Here is a 24,140-nt window from a genome sequence, read left to right as displayed (position 1 = left end):
ATTTGTATTAGCAAACCTAGCTCCAACTATTTCACCTGGGATTTTTCACTATTTTAACATAGAATTTTCCTAAAAAGTTAATATAAAAAAGTTATTGTGTGTCCTGTTACATCAGTAGAATGTGTGGCTCCATCAGCTTTTTGACGCTGTTTATAACAGCAGTGCTCAGCTTTACATGACAGCTTTATAGCCAACAAAATTGTAAAAATTTATCAGTTTTATATAATTTTATAAAGCCTTTTGTATTCAGTTATCTAGTATATTATCTATTATATATAATATAATATCTAATTACTGCCATAGTAATAGTCACAAACGTTTGGTCAGGAGGCATTTCCCAACCTATGTTTTTTTTTTTGTATTAGAGAGGAAACCAATTAGTTAGACAGACTTAACATGCAAGTGGAAGGTCTGCTTTCTAGCTAGCCACCCAAGCAAAATTAGCTATAAAGCATGTTAAAAGCATTACATATTGTTGTTATCATCTGAAGATTGTGAATGCTTTTCTATGCTTTTTCCAGATCTTTGTTCGCTTCATTAGGATAGCAATGAGACCTATAAACAGTAGAATTCATCAAAATATCAATTATTCAGGCACAATGTACCATGTAAAACTTTTCAGAAACAAATCAATTTTTTCAAAACCTCACATACTTATTGTAGCTTCCCCCAGTGTGTGCACAGTCAGATATTCAGGATCATTCCCTCAAATAGAGTGGTAGGGATCACATAGGCACAGGATGCAATAACAATGTAAGGTCTCCTTCATTGGAAAAAAGGCCCAAGTTCTTAAATGGTTAAACTTCGGTTCAGAAAACAATCAAACATAGTTATATCCCCATTCACACTAAATTGTCTCCTAGCTTTCAATATGTTATCCAAAATACTCCATTTGTATATATTATATTCATACCACCAAAATATCTTCTACAAATACATGCATCACATATTTACTCCCAAAGAAGGGATACTATTATCACCTGTGAATAGAACCAATACCACCCAGTTCTTTAGCAAAATAACCAACATCAGTGAAAAACCTTCCAAAAGCTATCTTACCACAATATACTTCTTTTGTTTATGAAGTTAAATTTCCAAAAATGATGCTGCATTACGCATTCCTTTAATAATGTATAGGTTTATGATATCTTCACGAGGATAAGGATCAAGAGCCTTTAAACACAATAATACAACCCTTATTATTTTAGGTACATCAACTTCCATCACAATAAAAAATATATACTCAAGATCTTTTTTTTCTTTATTAGGATGAAAGTTCATATATCACTGTACTATACAGCAATGATTGCTTGTATCTCACAAGGTATGGTAAGGTTACCTGACTGGGTTGCTTCTGCTTTAAAATTAAATTTTAACAGCCCAGGTCAGTTAGCCAATGCTTTATCTAAGTAATGTTTATATTTTTTTAAACATACAAGATTGCAACACATTTCCTTAATTAAGTACTAAGGAAAATAAAAGTTACAGAGGGGTGCTTTAGATAAGGTAACCTGTACCAGTTGGTACTTGCTTATCAATGGGAGAATAACATTGCAAAATATTTCAATAAAGTAGAATGCCTCTGCAAATATACCATGGAATTAATGTTTTTAGAAGTGTTAGGGTGCCATCTTGTGGTTAATCCGAAATATTCCGCTACCCTAGACAAAGTAGCTTCAGTTTACCAAAGCATTCTGATGATAATATATTGTACATGTAAAAATTATCAGCTTAATTGCTATGGTATGTTTGCTTTTTTTTATCTTGTCCTAACTTGCATTTTGCAATGTTTAAGATGTGGCACTTGTTCTGATTTCTTATTACTGTATGTTGCACTTGCCTAAATGCACAGCCTTTTCTTTCTTTAAACAAAGACTTTTATAAAAAGTGCCACCTGGTAATAAATAGTGTTTGACATTGTGTCCACAGGTATGTCGGGAGTACCAGCGTGGAAACTGCAACAGAGGAGAAAATGAATGTCGGTTTGCCCACCCATCTGAGAGCGCAATGATTGATAGCAATGATAATACAGTCACGGTGTGCATGGATTTTATTAAAGGAAGATGTTCACGGGAAAAGTGCAAATATTTTCATCCGCCTGCACACTTGCAAGCCAAGATTAAGGCTGCTCAGTACCAGGTCAATCAAGCTGCAGTTGCTCAGGCAGCAGCTACAGCAGCAGCCATGGTAAGTCTCTTGAAAAACTTAAATGGCATCCTTGCCACTTTTCAAATTAATGTGCTGCTTCTCTGCCAAATACCTGGGGGGGGTATAAAGAATAAACTTCTAATTCTTATACCATGTACATTCCATACGGGGTCTATTATTTACAACCTCAGTGGTGTGCTATGAATAAGTACACTGTGGGTTAATTTAAATGCTTGAGTTCTTCAGCAGGTCAGTAACTTAAAAGTTGTTATATAAAAACAATTATAAAGCTTGCTGTCTGTTGCCTAGAGGACCTTTGTGCAATGAGGGGCCATGAGGTTCAGATTGCAATATACAATCATTTTATAGTTTACTATGGTCACACTAATTATTCATGTTTGGTTGCTGAGGATTTCTGCATTTTTGTATTATTTAATAGTTATAACTATAACTATAGTTATTAACTAAGCATTAACTAAGCAACTAATAAGCATTATTACCAGGTGGTTGTAGCCTTTATAGGATGGCCACAGAGAAGCATGTTTGAAGAAAATAGCACAGGACTTACTTTATATGAAATATTGTCAGTTTTGAGAAACTTTTTTATGTTATTGTACAGTCCTTATATGCTAAGTAAACTGATCAAAATACTGGTCATGGAAAATACATTAATACAGAAGTTACTTTTATTGAAAACTGCAAGTAAGAACAATCAGTAGGCTCAAAGGTATCGGCAGCTTTGCAAATCTTGACTTTATTTTTTTTTAAATGTACTTAGTCCCCCTTTTGATCATTGAAACTGCCTATGATATTAAATGTCTCTATTTATAAAACAGTGAATCTGACATTTCCTCAGACATACCCTAGTGGGAATCTTCCAGGTCCAATGGCAGTAATGGATTCCCACCATGGAATGTTTGAGAGAGTATCAGATTCACTGTTTTCTAAATAGACCCCATGGAGTAGCTCAGGAAACAGTGTGTCAAGCTCAAAAAGATTTACATACACATTCAGCTACCAATATTTCTAAATTACTTTGAACTGTCCAGCATTGAAAAAACATTTAGGAATAAATCACATACACAGTCAATCTAAATGTAATGATATATGGCAAATCTGGGTCAGAGTATATAAGATTTCTTATATTTATTCAAACACAGTATTGCAATGATCAGTAGCTATTGCTGTGTAAAATTATGAATTGAGTATGTGCAAGGAATAAGTATACATTGCAGCAATATAGTTCATTGCTACTGTTGTGTGAACAATATGTATTTTGTTTTTTGCGCAAAATATGGTATGACACAAGTAACACAAGGTATAACAAATGAGCTTGCTTTGACAGCTTTATTTCCTTCCATAACCTATTGTTCATTATAACACTGCAAGGGGAGATGATGTGCCTATACCACAAACTGCTAATGTACAATGTCTACCCTTTTTCTTAACTTATCACACACACTCTATAGCATTATTGAAGTACATGTCAAACCATTTGTTTGGTAAATTCAAGCAGTGCTGTTGAGGTATTTCATTCCGAAACTCTTGTTTAATGTCTTCTTATAACTTTTTCAACACTGAATAAATGTGTTACTCAGAATAACTGAAAGCTTGACATTTGTAACACATGAATGGATATTGATAATCTGCTACTCCGATTATTATCTCACTCTTCACAGCTGGTTGAGTACATTGCCCTGCATTAAAAACATCGAGCAGAACTCAAAGAAGAGAGATTTGAATTGAAACGTAATTGCATGCCATTAGAATTCTTCATGCAAACATTTCGTTGTTATAGACAAGCAACATGTGTACCAATAAAAGAGATTATTTTTTCCTTTATATAACTTTGCCAGGGCTAACAGATCAAGATAGATTATCAGCCCTACTTATAAAGTTTGTTATCTATTGCCCTGGTGTGAATGTATAAAATACTGCTAGGGTTTGGACAGCTGCTGATCTCTATCCTTTAAGCACCATTATTTGAACTGACCAATATGATGAGAAGCTCTAAGCCTGGATAATAATATCTATACTATATATACCTACTATCAAATGTTACGCATGAATTAAGGACACGTGACATTCAGACAAGCATGCAGAATTTGACTCTCCAACACAGTCTGGTGGTTATGACCTATGAATATACTGAACTGTATCTGTACTAGGAGAAATATGGCTGCTATTTGAACAGAATGTCATTACAGTGATACCTCGTCTAACGAAGATTATTCGTTCTGGAATCACACTCATTAGCCGAAATCTTCATTAGCCGAAACAAAACTAAAATACAGCTCAATACAGCTCACCGTGGCTGCAGTTTGTTATCCCACATCCACAAATGCATCGTTAGCCGAGGCCGAAACTCAGCAGAAAAACTCCTTGTACACAGTATACTCTTATCTCTCGTCTGGACTACTGTAACTTCCTCCTCTCTGGTCTTCCACTATCCCGACTATACAATCTATTATAAATGCTGCAGCCAGACTCATCCACTCTTCCCACCGATCCTCTTTCGCTGCCTCTCTTTGTAGTTCTCTTCATTGGCTTCCATTTCACCTGAGAATCAAAATCAAGCTCCTGTGTTTTGCCTTTCAAATCCCTCCACAGTTTTTGCCCCACTTACCTTTCTGGCCTGGTAAAAAAAATACTCCCCTAGTCACTCCCTTCACTCCTCCAATGACCTACTAATGACTTCCTCACTCATAACCTCATCACACGCATGACTCCAAGACTTTGCTAGAGCTGCCCCGACTCTTTGGAATGGTCTTCCCCATCCTATTCAGCTTGTTCCTACCTTCTGCTCATTTAATAAAGACCTCAAAACCCATTTTTTCAAACTTGCCTACCTGTCTTTTTTTGTCTTTTCAAACCGTTATTACTTCCCACCACTTCATATCTCCCCTCCTATTGTGTGATACTTCCTCCACCTCCTAGATTGTAAGCTCTTCGGGGCAGGATCTGCTCCTCCTCTTATGTCACTGTCTGTATTCATCTGTCATTTGGAACCCCTACTTAATGTACAGCGCTGTGTAAAATGTTGGTGCCATATAAATCCTGTTTATTAATAATAATAATAATAATAATAATAATATTATTCTTCATTAGTTGAAAAATTCATTAGCACGGTCACTCGTTAGCCGAGGTATCACTGTACTATCATTTTTGTTATCAGTGAAATAGTGATAGTTGACAGTAACATATAAGTGCCTTTACTGTGCATGCTTAGTCTTGTTATTTGTTATTTACGGCATTCGGATGATTTGTTTTTTTTTATTTGTTTTTTTTCCTCACCTACCAAAATATGCACTGCTGCCCCCATGATGCACCTCTGCTTGCTGTTTATGTTAATGCGCTTGAACCCCATTGGCCCATTGCCATCATGTGCTCGCTGCCTGCTAATTAAGACTCAGTCGGCTGTCAAATCACTGAAGCGACCCCTCGAGGCAACCTTTGACCTGGTACTATGACCTTTCACCTTTAAGCTTGGCATGTAGCTTTATTGTACAAACAAGTGTTAAACTTACAAACGTAGAGCAATTTTTTAGATATGTTTTTGTTGTATGATCAGGACATACAATTCCAGACTGACTGTGGTTTAAAATGATACATGTATACACTAAATATACATGCATGTGTACAATTCTAGTAGTTTTTTGTTATATAAAACAATTATTAAGCCCCTTTTATAGTAACCACACTCAGTTCTGCCACAACAGTATTTGTGGAATAGAGAGACCAGTCTAAATATGTAATTGTTTGTACTGTATGTGTGTGGTTGGCATGGCTTTTTTGCTATTCTTATGTATATGTGTAGTTTTAACATTTGTAAGTCAGTGTTAACATACCTGCATGCAGTAGTAGAGTTTGCATGTGTAGATAGGGTTGGAGAAGTGTGGGTATGGCTTAACACGACCCAACGTTCTTCAATCATTCTGTAAAACTGTTGCTTTAATCATTGACCTTCATGGAGCTAGCAGTGCAGAATTTTTCAACTTTTAAATTTTTTTTTTGTTTTTTTTTTTGCTAAGACCAAATATTAGGACATGCCTATGTTACATTTTATCTGCCATATAGCTCCAAATGACAACTTTTTCATTTTTGGCACAGATATTATTCTGGTATAATGTCTGTTGCCACTTTGAATTAAAGGACCTCATAATGAAAGGAGTAGAGGGGACATGATTGGCCTACGTGTGGTGCAAACAGTTCCACATTGCCATTGCTGGGTAAGCTCTAGTGTAATCTTCTTCTAGGACCTATGCCTGTCACCTACCATGGTATCAGAGATTCTTTTAATTTAGAACAGTCAAGCACATTGGCTGGTCCTTGAACTGCATTACACAAATACTCAGTGGATGGATCGGTAATAGGTTTCCTTCAAGAGGTGCAGAAAACGTTCAGGTATAGCTGGGGTCACTGTATTTCTGTAGATTAGATGGCTGCTTTGTTTGCTGATGGCTTATCTCACTCGACTCTGGAGAAGGAGGCCAAGAGGTCACTTGTAATCGCTTGTTCTCCTCTCCAGCTCAGGGTGCATTAAAAATGATTTTAGGATGTGATCTCTTTACCTTTTATTTACTTATTTTCCTCATTTCTTTTATGTTTTCCTCTAACTCCTTGGGCTTGAAGGGAATTCCTCAATCTGTACTCCCCCCTTTACCAAAGAGGCCTGCACTTGAAAAAACCAATGGTGCCACCGGAATGTTTAATACGGGTTTTTTCCAGTATCAACAGGCTCTTGCCAACATGCAGCTCCAGCAACAGGCAGCCTTTTTCCCCCCAGGTAAGTCAGCCACTGTCAGGAAAAGGCGATTAATGGATAATGAAAGTACATTTACTTTAATGGAGGGTGTGACATTTCTTGCAATATTGATGTAAATTACTGATTCATAATCAAGAATAAAAGGGGCGGGGGGGGGGGGGTGAAGTTGCATGCTGTGTGATATATGTGACAGTGATTATAGTTGTAGAGAATAAAAAGAGCAAAATATGCACGGAAAAAAAATGCAAACACATATCTTTTGATCCTGTTGCTAATCTTAAATTGCACTACCTAGTTACTTACTATGTGCTCACCTCCATCATGCCTCCTATCCAATGCTTTCATTCTAATTAACCATAGAAATGTTTATAATGCTCTGGACATCTTTCCCTGCCAGTTCCTATACGGCTATTAGCATCTCTATGGATAAAAATTCACAATAAAAATAATTATTTGCAAGGTGAAGTTGATCAGAACAAATCTGTATAACCAAGTTACTTAAATAGATTTTTAGCAGCTAAAAAGGAGGCTTAAAGGTGGTAGAGACAAAAGTAAGTAATCAATGAGTTAGGCAATGTAGCATGCTAAACTGCCAACCTATGACCCTCACTATGACACCACTGAACACACAATGCTAACATACAGTTACTGTCCTGTGTGAGTCTTTTTGGGGTCTTTTAATGGTATGACTCCAAAGCATACTTTGCTTTTAATTCAATTTGTAACAATGTTGTGACTGTGTTTCTAATGTACATATTAGAAGCAGGTGACTTTTTATTGTGGACATATCTGTGTTAGACATCTCAAATAAGCTGTTATTATCTTGTTAATTAGTTGCATTAGTTTTCTAAATGACTAAATATACTGCTGTTTTTGTCATGTGCTCACTGCTTCACCTAAAAAGCATTAGTTATTGTTTTGATATCTATTCCTAACCTTAAAGGTAAAGTTGAGGTGCCATAAGTATCATTTGCTGCATTTCCATGCCATTTCCATTGCCAGCATCCATCAGTCTGTCTTTGCTATGGAACCTTTAAAATATCTGAGTAACATTGGCCAAACATTATCAAAACTGGGTTACCTATGATTAGGAGATACCCTCTGTGTAAAAAAATCTGATGAATAGTATTTATGTTCTAACTATACTGTAAAACAGGTGTCCCCAACCTGTGGTCTGTGGCTCTGGCTGGTGCACCCTCCAGTTGGGTCAGGGGAAGGACCCTGCTTGGGGGGGCGCACCGGTCAGAGCCGTGGACCATGTTTCCTGTATGCATCACAGGCTCTCAGGCTCTCTCAGTTGGGGGTTGCGTCACGATGCCAGAACCCGCCCACTCTCCTATCGCAGGTCTGAGCTTGCGATGGGAGATTGGGCGAGTTCTGGCATCATGACATCACTTTGGGGGACATCCAAAAGGTTGGGGACCACTGCTGTAAAATATCCATGAACTTTAAACATGCAAAACAATGATACAACCTAAACCTAATGTGGCTTTTGGCAACTGAAGGTGGTGGGCTTGGTCTAGAACTACACTTAAAGTAGTCCTATCAGAACTTTGAGGATTCCATTGCTGGCTTTCTCCTGCACAATGCTAGTTGATTGGCTCTGTTTGGTTTCAGTATTTTTGAGTCAGAGACCCAGAACAGGCATGCTATGCATGTGTGTCAGGAATTCTTATCTATATACCTATTCCACGCCAACTACTCAGAAAGCATTAAACTGTTAGGCTATGTACACATGTCAGATGCTTCTTGCCCAATACGAACAGTTAGGCTTGTCTTGGGCAAGAATCTGACATGTGTACAGAGGTGATCCAGTGTTGTTTATGGATCCATGCTGACAGATGGTGACAGACTGCTGTACAAGTCAAAAGAGAAGAGCACAGCGGGTGCCTCTTGCTTGTTCTCCCACTTCCCTCTCCATAGAACAGCGTGTCTGTACAGGACTCGTTCATTCATCTGTCACTCTTTTTTCACTGGAAATGATCACAAAACATTGTTTCCAGCTACATAAATTGAACGTGTGTATGCTATCTTAACATCAGACTGTAAGAGACAGGCATATCCACAAAAGGAAATGGCAGTAATGACAGTCAGCTTAACTCTCATATTGACAGGTGTACCAAGTGTTATGGCTGCATATAGACAATTTGGTTTAATTTTGCTAAGGTTTGTTATTGTATCCTGGTGTGAAGGTTAGTCAAGGAGATACCTGTGTGGTAACCGTTCACTGATTATATCAAATTTTAGTTGTCGCAGTTGAGTTAGCACATTTTATATTTTAACCTATCAAGATTTGCCTCTCCATAACATAAGCCACTATGCATTTAGGTAGGAACATAGTTAGCAAGCTTTGCCATTATGACATTTCCTTCAGGAATACATTGTCCTAATTGCAGCACTAACTGTTATGGTGATGGGTACTTCACTCTACCCTGTTTCACAGATCACTCACTTTGCTCCTTTGTAATTTCTGTATGCTCACAGTTTTATGCCACTGTTGCCATAATAACAAAATTCTTTCTTGTTTGATTTTTTTCTCTAATAACATGTGTGATGGTTTTTTTTTAATTCTTTTCCCTTTACAATCCACCTTCCTGTTGCAATGCATGATGGGCAGGCTCAATATTGTGCATGACACCCGCTACAAGTGTTGGTAGGTGCCAGCTTCGTTTCTTGAATTTATCATTCCTGGTTAACTTTTTCTTGCACTCAAAATCCATTCCTGTTATTATGTCAACGGATTACTGTCTCAATAATTCTAATAGAGATACTTTTGTGACATTTATTTATCATTTACTAGGTCATGCTTTGAAATATGCTGTTTAGAACATGGCTAAATAACTGACTGTTATGGATTTTGAATGTATTTCCTATTATGCAATGTAATAAAAATTGTTTTATGAAATTATGAATCCATTTTATGTGTTTTTCGTAATGTGAATTAAATGAAAGTATAATATAATTTTACATGCCTCCCTTACTTTCATCCCCAAGCACAGTGGAGTTGGCTTTTGGTTGCAGCAATAAATATTTGCTGGAAACTTGATTTAATAATGTATATTTTGATGTGATTCAGGGCAAAGTTAGCAGCTGTTGGGTCATGGTGCAAACAGTATACTAGTTCCTGAAAATGCAGTGCTGCAATTTTGAAAACATCTTATACTGATTAAGGAGCTAAAAGTAAAAGTAGTCATAGGGCCAGGGACACCTGTAAAGCAGATAATTAGTTGTTGAAGCAATCACTGCAATCAGGGGAAAGTTCAAAGCTTTTTTTTGATATTAGACCCTAAGGTAAGGAGAGGCTTGTGTCTCAAGTCCCTGTTCCTGAATACCTCAAAGCGATTTCTATAATAACACTAAAGGAAGCATTTGCATTAGGAAAAGCAGGTTAGATTACTATAGCTTGGTTATAACAAGCACCACAATGTACTTATACACACCAATAACCTCAAGTTCTCCAAAACATAGGATGTAATTTGTAACTAACCTAGCTCAGAAAAGGATCCTGCAAACAGTGTAATGCTATAGCAGTAGTCTCAAAACTGTGACCCTGTGGAGAGAGAGGCCCCTTTCTTTATCAGGCCCTTCTAGCACTCTTCCTACTACAGGATGAGAACACCATTCTTTCTACTGATAAAAACCATGTGGCATAATTCCTCTCACTGACATCAAAGATATGGCATAATTCTTTCAACTAACACCATCAATGGGCACAGTGCCTCCCACTGACACAACTGATGGGGTATTATTCGTTCCGCTGACACCAACAAATGGGCCCTATTCCTTCCACTGACACTAACGACCACCAAAGGAAAGTGGAAAGTTTTTATTACCTCAGACCACAGTCCTGGAACATTTTTATTTCTACTGGCTGAGACTGACTGAGACTGGGGCATTTTCTACTCCCAGTGACCACAGTTGGGCACAAATAAGTCTTGCACTGCCTTCCACAATATAGCTATGATCGTATATCCCAATTTTCCTTATACTTACCTAATTTTTTTTAAAGTAAATTATCCAAAATAAACACATAATTTCAATTATAGAATATAGAATTCTATATAGAACATAGAAAATATATGGCTCCACAGGGCAATGCTGTCAAGAAGATCTATATTATTTCATGATGGCCCAACAGATTTGCTTGTGGTTCATAATGAAATCTGGTTCTGGGGTTGTCTTCAGGTTTGTACTGTGGGGATTACCAGTAAAGCACCGATGGGTCTGAAGAAAGGAACTTTTTCAGACCACATTTGGTACATAATAACCTCCCCAGCGGTAAAGAAAAGATGCTGAAAGCGGTAACCCCGAGTCACACTCGGGGTAGCTAAAACAATGATAAATAGTGCCTTACCTGATCCACCGGCGTCCTTCTTCGTGATCCCCGTCCTCTCGCATCCTTCGGCCGGCATCTGATGAAGTTACCCGGGAGTGCCCAGTGACGTTGTTGCGTGCGGGGAGAGGTGGGAATTTCAAAATATTTTGTATTACATTCAATACAAAATAACTGTATTGAATGCAATACAGTGGCTTTTTATATCTATTTATATATATAGCAGTACTTGTCTTTCATGAAAATTTATTTCACAGTAAAATATATTAGTATGAGTATAATATAATTTTTTTTTTATTTTTAAAAATTATTTGTTTTTAAAAAAAAAAAAATTTATTTATTTTTTAAATTTATTTAACTTATTATTTTGACATGGTTGTGTTGTGTTTCAAACTTTATTATACTCATACTATTATATTTTACTGTAAAATAAATTTTCATGAAAAACAATGTACTGCTTTTAGACTTTTAGAACGCCCAGGAGGTTAAATTAGTCCATTATGGCTTCCTCCACTGTGTGCAGGTGATGAGTACTTTTAAGTTAAGCACTGTGTGTAATGAATACCGTGTTTTGATGGTAACAAACATTTTCCCTTTTTTGTCTCTTCCATCCCACCCTCTTCCTCTTTCCCCCGGAATGCTGTCCTGCTTTTGCATTCTGATTGCATGACACTCGCTGGTGATGATGTTACCCCACGTGGCTTCTCGCTGCAATAAATTCCATGCCCAATTGATCTGCCACCTGTCGCTATGGTTCCCACTCTGCTACATTCTTCTGTATGTTTGCTTATATGATTTCCACCGAAAGTTCCCATGATGCACGGTGCAGCGCCGGCTACTGTGTCTGCAGCCGCAACATCTGCCACAAGTGTCCCCTTCGCTGCAACAGCCACAGCCAACCAGGTTTGCTAATTTACAGCTTCCATTCTTAAGAACAACTCTAAATCAGTGCTTAATAACAACACATTCTGAGTTTACTTTACATCTTTGTTGGCATACTAAGTGATCATTTTATTCTTTTTTGGTTAACCTGGCAGTGTAACTTCTTGTTTCATAAAGAGGTACATATTATTTACCACACAGATCAGAAAGTTAGTCTATTTTACTTTAAACATGGTGCATAATCTTGACATGTAAGTGTACGAAAACTGAAACCAGTAAAACAGAAGCTCATTCTCCATTCTCTGTGGTGTAATTTTCTAAACTGCTCTCATTTATCTCAAAATTGCTAAACTGTGAAAGCGGTACTGCTTATATTACAGGCTCACTTGTACATTTTTGTAGAATTATGGTTAAAGATCCTGACATACAGTGAAAATTGCATGTCTTCCTTTTATTCATTTGATTAAGTGTAAACAAGACTTTCTTACTGTAGAATATATCAAATACTAGGTGTGTGTACTGATGGCCTTGATGCCACACAGCATAATTTGACAAATTAGGTAGGTAATCAATATACATTGTTTTAGTAAATTCAAAGTTGATTGTACAATATTGTGCAGTCAAATTGTAACATGTAATGTGATCCTAAGGCTTTGTTTTTTTAGTCCAGCTATAGATGGTTTATGTAAGGCACTAATGTTGTAGCTACCTTGCAAACAAAGTTACATCTGATGCATCTCAGTCTTGATGTCAATCAGCTTTAAGTGTTTATTTGCTAGTTAGTTAGATACAAAATGACAGAATATTTCAATTTTATAGCTTTAGTATGCGACTGCAATCCAATCAGGACTGTGCACTTTAAACAAAGTGTACCTGAACTCATGATGTCTTTTTCATATAAAATGTATTTATATGTTCTCCTTTAAAGCATGATTAGATATATACTTTTACTTTGTCTTTGTAAAGTCCAATGTCTTCTAAATTCCTACTTCCTAACTTGCAGTAAAATTACAGGGACCAAGTGATGATGATTAGTTATTATGCTTCTGAATAGAATATACAAATACATTTTACTTTAAAAATACTTTCAGAGTTAGGATATACTTTAGGTATATAACAGGCTGTCAGACCATTTGTTTACTTCTTCCTATTTACAGTACTAATTACCAAGGGTGATTGAAAAAGGTAAATGAAAATGAAAAAAAGTATTTCTGTTCATGCTGCCTTATTCATAACAATATAATAATTACATGCTACAAATGAGGAGAATAGAAGAACATCACAGTAAGCCTCTGTTCCCTAAGTTTCTTGTAAGCCATTTCACATTCCATTATATCATCCATCTTTTGTGAAGGTTAAAGTAATTAATATGAGAACAAGCTGTTGAGCGCCACTACATGAACATTGTGTCTCAATGCATGCTCAACCAACATGGAAACAACACCCATTTTCTAGATGTTGGTTGGCTTCCCTGGTTGTTTCTCCCATAACTTTACAGCAGTATAACAGCTATACATGTGAAGACCTCCTTTAATTTTTGACTTAGTGGACACCAAACTGAATGTAATTTTTGCATGCAATCTCTGTCCAATTGGGAAGATTCCCTATTACTTCCTTTAACACAACAGGAAGTCAAAGAAAGGGAAGTATCCAATTGGAAGATTTCTGTTTTGGTGAAAGATCAAAATTCTAGTTTAACAAAACATTCATTCCTAGTGAAATAGTTGTCAGGGCAAATAAAAAGAAAGCCCCCATCAGCAGGGACACAGTTAGCGAATAATTCCGATTATATACATAAATGGCCTGATGTATTAAAGCTCTCCAAGACAAGATGTGGCTGAATTAAAAAATGTGGAATGGAGCTGGTCCAGGATTGAAAACATTTGGCAAAAAATAGCAAATTACCTAATTATAGGTTTGCTGGATCACCCAGGTTCACTGCTGAAAATGTATTCTCTCCAGTCTTTGGAGAGCTTTATTAAATCAGGCTCAAAAAGTCTTGGGCAGGCAGGCTGATGTAAGCAGGTAACCTTCCATAATACTTTTCAAAGTTAAAACATTTGTTCTATGAATTATCATGCCAGACAAATATATTAATACACCATAACAAAATCAATACTCAGGAAAGCATAAACATATCCAACATTTCGCTGTTCTTAATGTAGTGTACAAAATTGCCTTGTCAGAACAGTAAAAAACTGCAACATCTGAGACTACTAAATCATTCACATAACATTTAAAATTACCTTTCTCACAAATTACTTTAGCTGCAATTGCAATTTTTTAGTTCCCCAATAGTATAGTCCTAAATGGAATTCAATAATAACTTCAGTGTATGCCAACAAAAATAATTTCTTTTTAATCACTACTATATATGTGTTGCATAAAATGTTGCTCCCTTGGTATCCTGTATAGCCAATGAAGACACTTATTTAGAGTTGTTGAGCAATTTTTAACATCAATTGCTATCTCAGCATTTAGTTTCACCATTACAACTTATAGTAATTCTTAATGCTTTACATTAGGAGATCAAATGCTTTTGATGTGTTTTCTCTAAATGGCTGAGTGTTGGCTGCAAATGTTTTCAATTCACCTTGAACATGTTTTATCTACAGATACCCATAATATCTGCAGATCATCTGAGTAGTCACAAGTATGTTACACAGATCTAGAGATTGTATCATGATGCAGTAAGTGGATTTATTATATGAATTTATCTCTTGTATTATTTGTATTGTTTTAATATTCTGTCATTTCACATTATCAGTTCAATTACACTTTTGGCCCTTAAAAAACAAAAAGTTCTACATTTTTGTATGTACATCTGCACTTATTGATGTCCTTTTATCCTCTGCAAACTCTCTTGAATACCTGTAGATTCTGCCTCCAAAGTTAACCTTGTGCAGTTCCTGTATGTAAGAAACAAGGCTGCTGTAATGCTTAGAGCTCAGAGCAGCATTGTTACCCTCATGCAGGCTATGCCTATCTGCACTATAGTGGAATAAGAAGATGTTGCAATTAATTAGTTCTAAGCTGATCAGGTACAGCAATATTTATTAATAATACACACATGTGGAATACATATCCAACAAAGACATACTGGTGCTTTACCAATGAGCGATTTAATATATAATATGAAATGAGTTTGAGGAAAATATTTAATAGGTTGTTTATCATTTTCCATATTATAAAATATGGAATTAGTTCGAGGAAAATATTTAATAGGTTGTTGATCATTTTTGAAACAGTGCATATCTTTGTTGTGTATTCTGCACACGGATATTCTCAATAAATGTTGAACCTGATCAAGCCTTGCACAGATTTTCAAATAGCTGCTTAAATAAGCAAAGTCTCTCATTTATATTTGTTCAGTTCTGCTGTACCCCACCCAGCAACCAGTCACCAACAGCGCTTCAGATTTCAAATGGGGAATCAGACAGAATGTAAATAAATACTAAATAAATAATACTAAGGACATTCAAATGCAATGCATTCTTAAAAAAACAGTAAATGAGCTTTAACCCCTCACTGATCTCTGTAGTAGCAGGCACCATGGAACAATTTGTTTTCAAAGTTTTCACCAGAAGCACTCAAGTCGTTAAGTTTGTTTAGCTGTTTAGCTCACTATGCTCCCTCCCCTGCTCTATGGGTAAATTAGAGATTTAAGAGTAAAGGCGTGCCAAGTCTATTATAGAAAAGAAACAGAGAAAGCTTATCTGCCCGAGAACAACTTGGATGACTATAGAGTTTCTGCTGTGATTTTTGAGAATATAAAGTTCCACAGTGCCTACAGGTTTTAAGGATTGTTTTAGCTCGGTTTATAGTCTATTCTTACATATGTATGTTTGCCCTTGAACATTTTTACACCAGTTTGGGTTATTGTGTGTTGACATACAATTTGATGTGTTGCCATTGGTTTAAATAAAAAAATAAAATAAAAAAAAAGATGTCAAGCAAAAATTGGAAAGATGTGAACCCAGTTTGAATGTTCATAGTCTAATGACACTCTTTTCCCAGTAATATATTGAGATTAGAGTGAGTTATAGGAGTAGGTTTTCCAATGTACAAAATAATGTCTGGTTTCATGATGAGAGATGATCTTTCTTTATTTTCTCCATAGATCAAAATGACAGTGAACTTGAAGAAAAATACAGGCCAAGGCCATTAGCCATAATGTGCATACAACATAAACAAGAAACACGAAGATCCCAACAGTGATACATCTTGCATGCTGAACAATGTCAAGATCAACACAGAATCCCATTGCAATATACAATTTGTACATTTTCTTTCATTATTAATGAGAAAATGACATTTCTAAGTATACATCATATCCTGTCTTTTCTCAATGCAGGTTGCATACATGCATTTCTTAGTACCTAGTATCTATCATATATCCTGTAATCCTTATATAAAAGTGCAAAGAATAGTTATGTGCAGTTACCGATAACAGTCTATCAAAAGACTAACGTAGGATGGCTAGTGATTGGTTCCAATGTCCACTGCACTTTGCACATAGATCTTTGTCTTAAATAGGGTCTTAGAGTATGTATTGTTTCATGCATTGAAAATTCAGCGTATGTTGTAACATCTCCAATGTGTTGGTACTTCTTATGACCAAGATTATGCTTTTAATTTTATTTTTTTTTCAAGGTTTACAAATAGCAAAAGGTGCACCTTGTATTTAAGATTGCCATTGTAGCTGAGAGTATGCATGCAGAGTAGTTTTATAAGGATACTATTTTTCTTGTTATAGATTGTAAGAGGTAGTAAGAGGTCTGAGACACATGAATGTGCCAAGTAAGCCACAGCTGAATATGTTTTTAAAGCACATCAGGCTTTGAGTACGGTATTACTAATTGTTCTCGTAAAGTGCCATTGACTGTACATGATTATAGAGTATTATTTCAACAGTGTTATTTTTTAAACTTCCACATGTAGTTGAATGCATAAGTCTAAGGCATTGTTGGAGTTTAAAACTAAATTCCTTACAGAAATGAGTTTATCTGAACCTAAGATGTAGGCATGACATCACTAGAAATGCCATCCTTTTATGTGGGCTGTATTCCAGACTAATCAGACAATGTCACAGTGTGACAGATGACATGAATTGTATACAGGATAAAGTTGATTTTCTTACTGCGGTAGTCAGAAATATATTAAGGCATAATAAGAGAAAAAAAAAAAGGCAGGACACATAATAATGTGAGCAATATTAGTACGTTTTACTCAAATTGTTGTTATTCTAGGACAGAATAGAAATTAAGAACTAAAGCTTTGTCAGATAATTGTCACCTGAGACAAACAGTCTTGTGTGAAAATCTAATGTGTGTACGGTGCTTCCCCAATGTCCGACTATTTATTGTATAATTAGGATTCTTAAAACTAAGTATTGTTATATGACTGAGAAATAGTCATATATAATATAAAATATTATCTATCATCTATCTAAATTTTTGCTTAGGCATGTAATAGACGACCAGTGGTTTCTTCACATATTTTGAGTGATAACCTCACACAAAATTCTGTTTATGAATGTTTTACTCTGTCACATTTCTATGCATAATCCTCAGAATTTGCACTTTTAATTGCCTTATATTGGTTGTACGCTATGCAATGTTTGCATGGGTTGCAAACATTACTTTTGATGATCAGGTAGTGTTCAGAATTAATGATCAAATAATGACTGCTAATGTGAAATAAAGGCTTTTAGCATCAATTGAAGAAATCTTATCACTTAACAGAAATTACTGATGAGTGGACAATATTATGTCTTTCAATAATACTAATGAAATACATGAACATACCTACAAAGTAAAGATTATATTTCAATGTTATACCTGATAATATTGAATCGTACTGCCTAACCCAAGCTATAAAAGTTTATACTTCCATGCCTCATTGAAAATACGAGAGAGAGAATCTGACTAGCTCTGTGCAATTCTGAATCCAACTAAAGAATATGTTCACCGTGGCCTTAAAATCGGTTAATACAAAATTTGTGAGCTGGTATTATTCTGTAAAGTTGAGATAAAAAGTTTCATTTAAAACAGCGCCATATAGAATTGTGCATATAAAAAAAATCTATGCTAGACAATTTTGCTATGCTATTAGTAAATGCCAAGTTAAAAAGCAGTCACTTTATTTTTGGAAGCTGCTCTTCTCACCTCTTACCCTATGGTCACAAAGAGCTGGGTTGTTGATATGCACCATACATTTTAAAATATACAATATTAGGTATTCATATGAGAATACTTTATTCTTACACGTGGTATGTACAGTACATACAGCATGCACTAAATTTAATTGTATCTAAAAGTATCTAAAATAGATAATGCTATTTTTTAAATGTAAATAAGTATACAATATATTGACTTCAAATCTGTTTTATTTGTGTTATGTATTAGTTGTGTGCCTAAAAGGATTGGCTATGTCTGTGATGTCATAACAATATAAGTCATTATATTCATTTCAAAAAAATTTAAAGGTCAGCTTCATCCAAAACTGGTATTTCACATAGTTGTTGGCGAGTTAAAAACCTATGCTGTTGGTACCAAAATTTTTAATTATAGCCAACTGATATGACTTAAAAAAAACAAGCAATGGTGTTGTGCTTTCCATGCAATTTCTTCAGTTAATTCTTAACTGGGGGAAAATATCACCATCATCAGAGAGCATTCAATACTTTGAGAGGTATAATATGCTGACAGCTGATTTAATCTACCATTACGCACCTAAAATGTTCTAAAATATCAGTTCTTGGTGGATCTGTCATTTAATCTCAATGAAAACATATTTTTTTTAATAGCAGTCTGCAACAAGGTTCAATAAACTCTCATTAAAGATTCCACCCACTGAAAAAAAGCTTACTTAAACTTTAATGCATTTCCTCCCCCCCAAAAAAGGCTAGTTAAAGTAGAACTAAACTTACTTCCCCTCACTTCACTGGTGCCAACTACTTTGCCAAGACTTTTTCTGGGTTCAGGTCTTTGACCATCTTTATTGGCATTCATGTGTTCATTCCTGAGCCATACATACATCACATGCACATTCAACAAAAAAATTGCAAAAAGACAGGTTTGTTCCTCCCACAATAAAGAGCTGCCTGCTCACAATTTGTTAATAAGGTTTAGTTCTGCTTTAAATACATTTGTTTTTTTTTCAGATAAATATTTTTGCTAACAAATTAACACAAAAAGCATTTGCTTATCATGGGGTTACAGGCTGCACTTATGGAAAGGTCAGGAGGGCTCTGTTGTAACTTTCTTTAAGGACCCATTCAGATATGTGCAATTTGGTAATTTAGAAAAGCACACGTGTTGCTGTATTACAGTGCTATTCTGTGCTCATGTTCTAACTCGTGGTCTCAGGTGTGTGCTGTCAGCAGGGCAATGTACTCCTGCTATATGTAGTGTTCCCCTTCATAAATATTTTATTTATCATTTCAGTCAATTATCAAGTCAAACACAGTGTGGCTATGGTAATTATAGACAAGAAATAGAAAATGGACATAATTTTAATACAACTGTTCAGTGAAAGCTTTGTAATAAATGAATGCATAAACACAGATGTTTTTATGATCAGAGCATGCACACTTATGCAAGGTTCAAACACACAATTATTACCCTAGCCTATCAAACTGCAAACATAATGGTCCTTCACATATAAGGTAGCACATGTTTATACCATAATACTGTAACACACAGTAATGCATGGCACCTTATATAATTTTAATGTCACCCCAACACACTATTATATTAGCAGACAACACATGGACATGCCTAGCATTGCGGTGCATTAAAAAGGGGGTGTTTTCCCGTCCATTGACTGTGGCAGGTTAATAATAAACACATAAAGGGACCACAAATATGTGAATCCAGTCTCAGGGTTTTATTTGTAAGGTCTGTATAAATTTTCAAGATATTGACTGATACACATACATTGCCATTGCTGACTACCTAGTTGCTTGACTGTCTCTGGCTTTGATATGTCAAATCACTAATTCAGAACACATCTGCAGCACATGATGTCAGGACTTTAAATATCCCAAAAGTTTTAAAGCCATTGGGTCAGAACTAAGCCCGGCATCCAACATTTTGTGAAGATATATCAGCAACAGCCTACATATTATCACAGCACAAATTTTATTTAATAATCCATCCATCACACTCTTTAAATGACAAATTGACCATCAGTGCAATCTGTACCCCTACCATTCAGCCCATAGCTGTCTGTAAAGTAGTAAATGGCAGTTACTGTCAGTAAAAAGTGAATGTGTTACAAGCTCAACAAAGCTTATGTACGAGTAAACATATTTTTATACAGTATTATATTAATTTCGCATCAAATTTACCAAATTCATTTCCTTGCATTATAATGCATTATTTGCGCACCAAATTCACTCAGTAGATATCCTTTATCTGTTGGGCACTCTACAGCTGGGAAATCAGCACAATGTGAAACAGCTGCATAAATATTCAGAGTCACAGATTTAGTTGTAGATTGTATAAAAGGAAACTGATCAGTTCTTTGGTCTATTGGAGATTTGATGTCCTTAAAAACTAGTTTTGGTATGGGATTTAAGTTGTTTTTAATGATTGTACTGTGCATCTATTAAGGCCTTAGATTACATTACGGGTTGAAACCCAAACCAATGTAATTTCAGTAGTGTTAAGAAAGTATAAAGTGACTTTACATTTTATGATAATTACTTACATCACGAATAGTACTTTTTCTCTTGTTGAAATGTAATTTTTAATTTCATACATTTATTAGAATGTTTTCATTTTTATTGCAAGTTAAATACTGTTTTTTTTTTGTTTGTTTTTTTTAGTATGAGTTTTTTTCTGTTAAAATAGATTTTACTGATGACTTTTTCAAAATACAAAAAAAAGAAAAAAAAAGAATAAAAAAAATTGTTTTATTTTCTTCATACCATTACTCAGTTCTGAATTTACATGTATTGTCATATAAGTATTTGTATTATTGTTAACTAAATGATTTATATTTTACAGACTTAATATTACAATGTAAGAATATCAGTCATTGTTAGTTTTCACTAAGAGAACAAAGACCTTTTGTATGGATATCTTATATTATGTAATCATTGAAAACGTGAAGAGTTGAGTTGTTGCTGCGGCAACAATCCTGGCAGACAATTAAGTAATATTTTGATGAGTTATTTTGTTTGTAATTAGTTATTATAAGAAAATAGTTCCTAGATATTAGAGCAAAAATTTATTTTGTATTGTATCCATTTCAGATGTTAAAATATTGTTTTAATATTTTTGAAAAAAAACCCTGATTATCAGGTCTTGTTATAAATAAGCTGCATAATCAATAAATCAAGGGACACTTTTTGTTGATAATCCAAATATTCAAAGTTTACGTAATTTGAAAGAGTGTGCAAACTCTTGAAGGTTGATTATGCTGCAATATAGCATGTCAGAAAGGATAGGGAAGTTGACTTTTTGCACTTCTGTATATAGTCAAAAATAAAGAAAGAAACCTGTATTATAGTAAGATCTTATTTTGAATAAATATGTCTATAATTACAAGGAGTTTTGCTAAGGCTCATAAAATGACAGGCTAAACAAAATTGCTTGCAAAGTGTCACAGATTTAGCACTCCATATCCTTGATGGCTTGGCTACAAATGAGCATTATTTAGGTTGCGCTACTGTAGATTGCACAAAGTCACCTAGAAGATTTAGCAGAATTGAAAACTATGCTATAAGCGACAAACAAGCTAAAACTATAATTGATCACATATAGTTGTGCATTATAAAGATATGACTAAGGAGACTTATTTAGCATATTAGGCAATGATGAACTAAAAGCTCCTTTTTTCAGTGACCTATTAAACATGTGTTGTGAGTAAACACTGATTTGCTGAGGTCATGTAAAAAAAACAAAAACAATAAAACCAAAAAAAAAAAAAAACTACCTGTTAGTAACCACCTCATTATCTACATAATGTATAGCTTGGAGTAGTAATTCTTTAAAAAGGATACTGGCATTTTGCCATTTAACATGCCTATCTTGACTGTTTATGTAGACATCATCATTCAAAATTGTGTATCAGCTGCAAAATTATATAAAATATTCACAGGTTACTGCTCTTGTGTAGCCTAATCCATATACTTCCACTGCACTACATTTAGAATAGTTGGGAGGCCATCGTTTCTAGATCACACAGTGGCAAAACTGAAAAATGCTCATGTAGCCAAGACTTAAAAAGGTTGCTTTGCTTTATGTGATAGGCTTGTAGTTTGCCAGGATTTTTTAGCTGGGCAGATACACCATTTTCTGAGATCATATGACACAGACCTATCGGTCCACTTCTGCCTGTACAGTATCACACAAGCCGTACAGTTATTTCAGCCATAAAAAAGGTAGAATCACGGATCAAGTAATCCATACATTTCTCAAACAAATGCATGTTTAAAATAATCACAAAAAAATATATATAGAGGGTATATACTATTCAATTTCAGTTCTTTACAGATTGTAGTTTATTGTTCACAAGACAAAAAAATACTGAATTTCTCAAACATTAACGTGTACCTGTTGTATATATTCTGTAGAGACAATTATTTTGTGGGCTGATGTCATATTTAGCCTTGATATGACTTTTAAATGGCCTTCTCTGAGTTCGATTTGGTATTAATAAATGTTACTACCATCATTCAATCATTTCATTTATTATTTTTTTATAATATTCTGGCCATGTGGTCTAGCTCCAGCAGTCTTTGATATTCAGCTAAGAATCAAAGATCTATCATAAATTGTACTCAGGCATTGGAACTCTACTCCCTATATGTTGTACATGTGAGATTTAAAATTCTAATTTAGTTATATTTATATAAAAAAATAGTACAACAAAATTTGTTAAGATTATGCCCTCTCTGGAAAACAAAGACCTTCCTTCTTGTACATGGCGTTTTTGGATTACTGGTTTTAGATTGAAAGGACTGGAAATCCAGAAGTATAAGCGTTTGGCTATGACCCCAAATACTTAATATATTCCATGAGTGGGTGATATCATACATAGATCACATTGCACCACTTCTGTAGGCCGCATATCCATATATGCTACCTTTCTCCACAAAATAATTTTCTCTTATCGTATGTATAACAGGTATACTTTAAATCTTAAACAGGCAAAACGAACAGAGCACATTTGCTGTAGTAGCTTTTTTTCTGTAATTTGTTCTTTTAGCAGATGATTTGTATACAAAGAACTTAATAAATTGCACTCGCCAAACAGTATAATGTTGTAAACCAAAGCTGAAGATTATTATTGTTATTTTATTGTTATTGTTAATAGTAATATTATTATTATCATTGGACCATTTGTTACTTACAAGTCACACTGGCAAAAATCTAATTTGCACTTAAATTGAGATGTTGAACTTTTCATCTGCTAGAAGGACAGATGTGCTTAATTTTGCAATTGTGTAATCACAGACTTTTTTTTTGCTTGTAGTTGCTTAAACCTATGTACTCTGTCTTTGGCTGCAGTTTGTTTTATGCTTATTTTATTCTTAATGCTAATAGTTGACAATGTTGTATGAAAATAAAGTTAAATTGCCCTAATAAAAGATATCTTTATGGAATTGGTTTTCTGTGTGTTTAATATTACAATTCTTCTTATATAGCTCAGGCCGATATCGGACTGAAATCTGGCGCGTGTACAGTGCCCGTTGTCCATCGTCCAAACGACTATCCTGGCGGATCCACCGACGATGGAGGACGAACAATCTTAATGGAAGTGAAGGGGAAGAGCGGGCAGTGGTGTGCCGCTCCATCGTTCTTCCGCTTCCCTCTCTATAGAGCAGAACGATACTGTACGTACAGCACTCGTTCATGGATCCTGCAGTAGTTCGTTGTTGGAAAGGATCGTTAAAGATCCTTTACAACGACAATTATTGCACAAGTGTATACAGCCTAACAAAAGAAAATGTACAAAAGAATCCACCCCGGGCTACATGAAAGAGAAGGGTTAATGTGC

At 35.1% G+C, this 24,140-nt stretch overlaps 1 protein-coding gene across 21 annotated transcripts in view; it reads left to right on the top strand.

Annotated features, from left to right (window-relative positions):
* The window catches only part of MBNL1 (muscleblind like splicing regulator 1), a 133,860-nt gene extending 110,115 nt beyond the window's left edge, over nucleotides 1-23,745 (top strand). For 8 of the 21 annotated variants that reach the window (XM_072407967.1, XM_072407965.1, XM_072407977.1 and 5 more), the window contains 7 exons: nucleotides 1,930-2,187; nucleotides 5,556-5,609; nucleotides 6,781-6,934; nucleotides 9,531-9,566; nucleotides 12,055-12,149; nucleotides 14,744-14,818; nucleotides 16,249-23,745. In XM_072407967.1, the coding sequence (XP_072264068.1) occupies nucleotides 1,930-2,187; nucleotides 5,556-5,609; nucleotides 6,781-6,934; nucleotides 9,531-9,566; nucleotides 12,055-12,149; nucleotides 14,744-14,800 (654 nt within the window). In that variant the 3' untranslated portion in view covers nucleotides 14,801-14,818; nucleotides 16,249-23,745. The remainder of the gene's footprint in view (nucleotides 1-1,929; nucleotides 2,188-5,555; nucleotides 5,610-6,780; nucleotides 6,935-9,530; nucleotides 9,567-12,054; nucleotides 12,150-14,743; nucleotides 14,819-16,248) is intronic. The other 13 variants (XM_072407983.1, XM_072407974.1, XM_072407971.1 and 10 more) reach the window with 7 other exon arrangements.
* Nucleotides 23,746-24,140: the final 395 nt, after the last annotated feature.

Source organism: Pyxicephalus adspersus, chromosome 4 (genome assembly GCF_032062135.1).
Source record: "Pyxicephalus adspersus chromosome 4, UCB_Pads_2.0, whole genome shotgun sequence".
NCBI classification, from domain to species: Eukaryota; Metazoa; Chordata; class Amphibia; order Anura; family Pyxicephalidae; genus Pyxicephalus; species Pyxicephalus adspersus.
The sequence above is the reverse complement of the archived record's forward strand: the minus strand, read 5'-3'. Positions and strand labels throughout refer to the sequence as shown.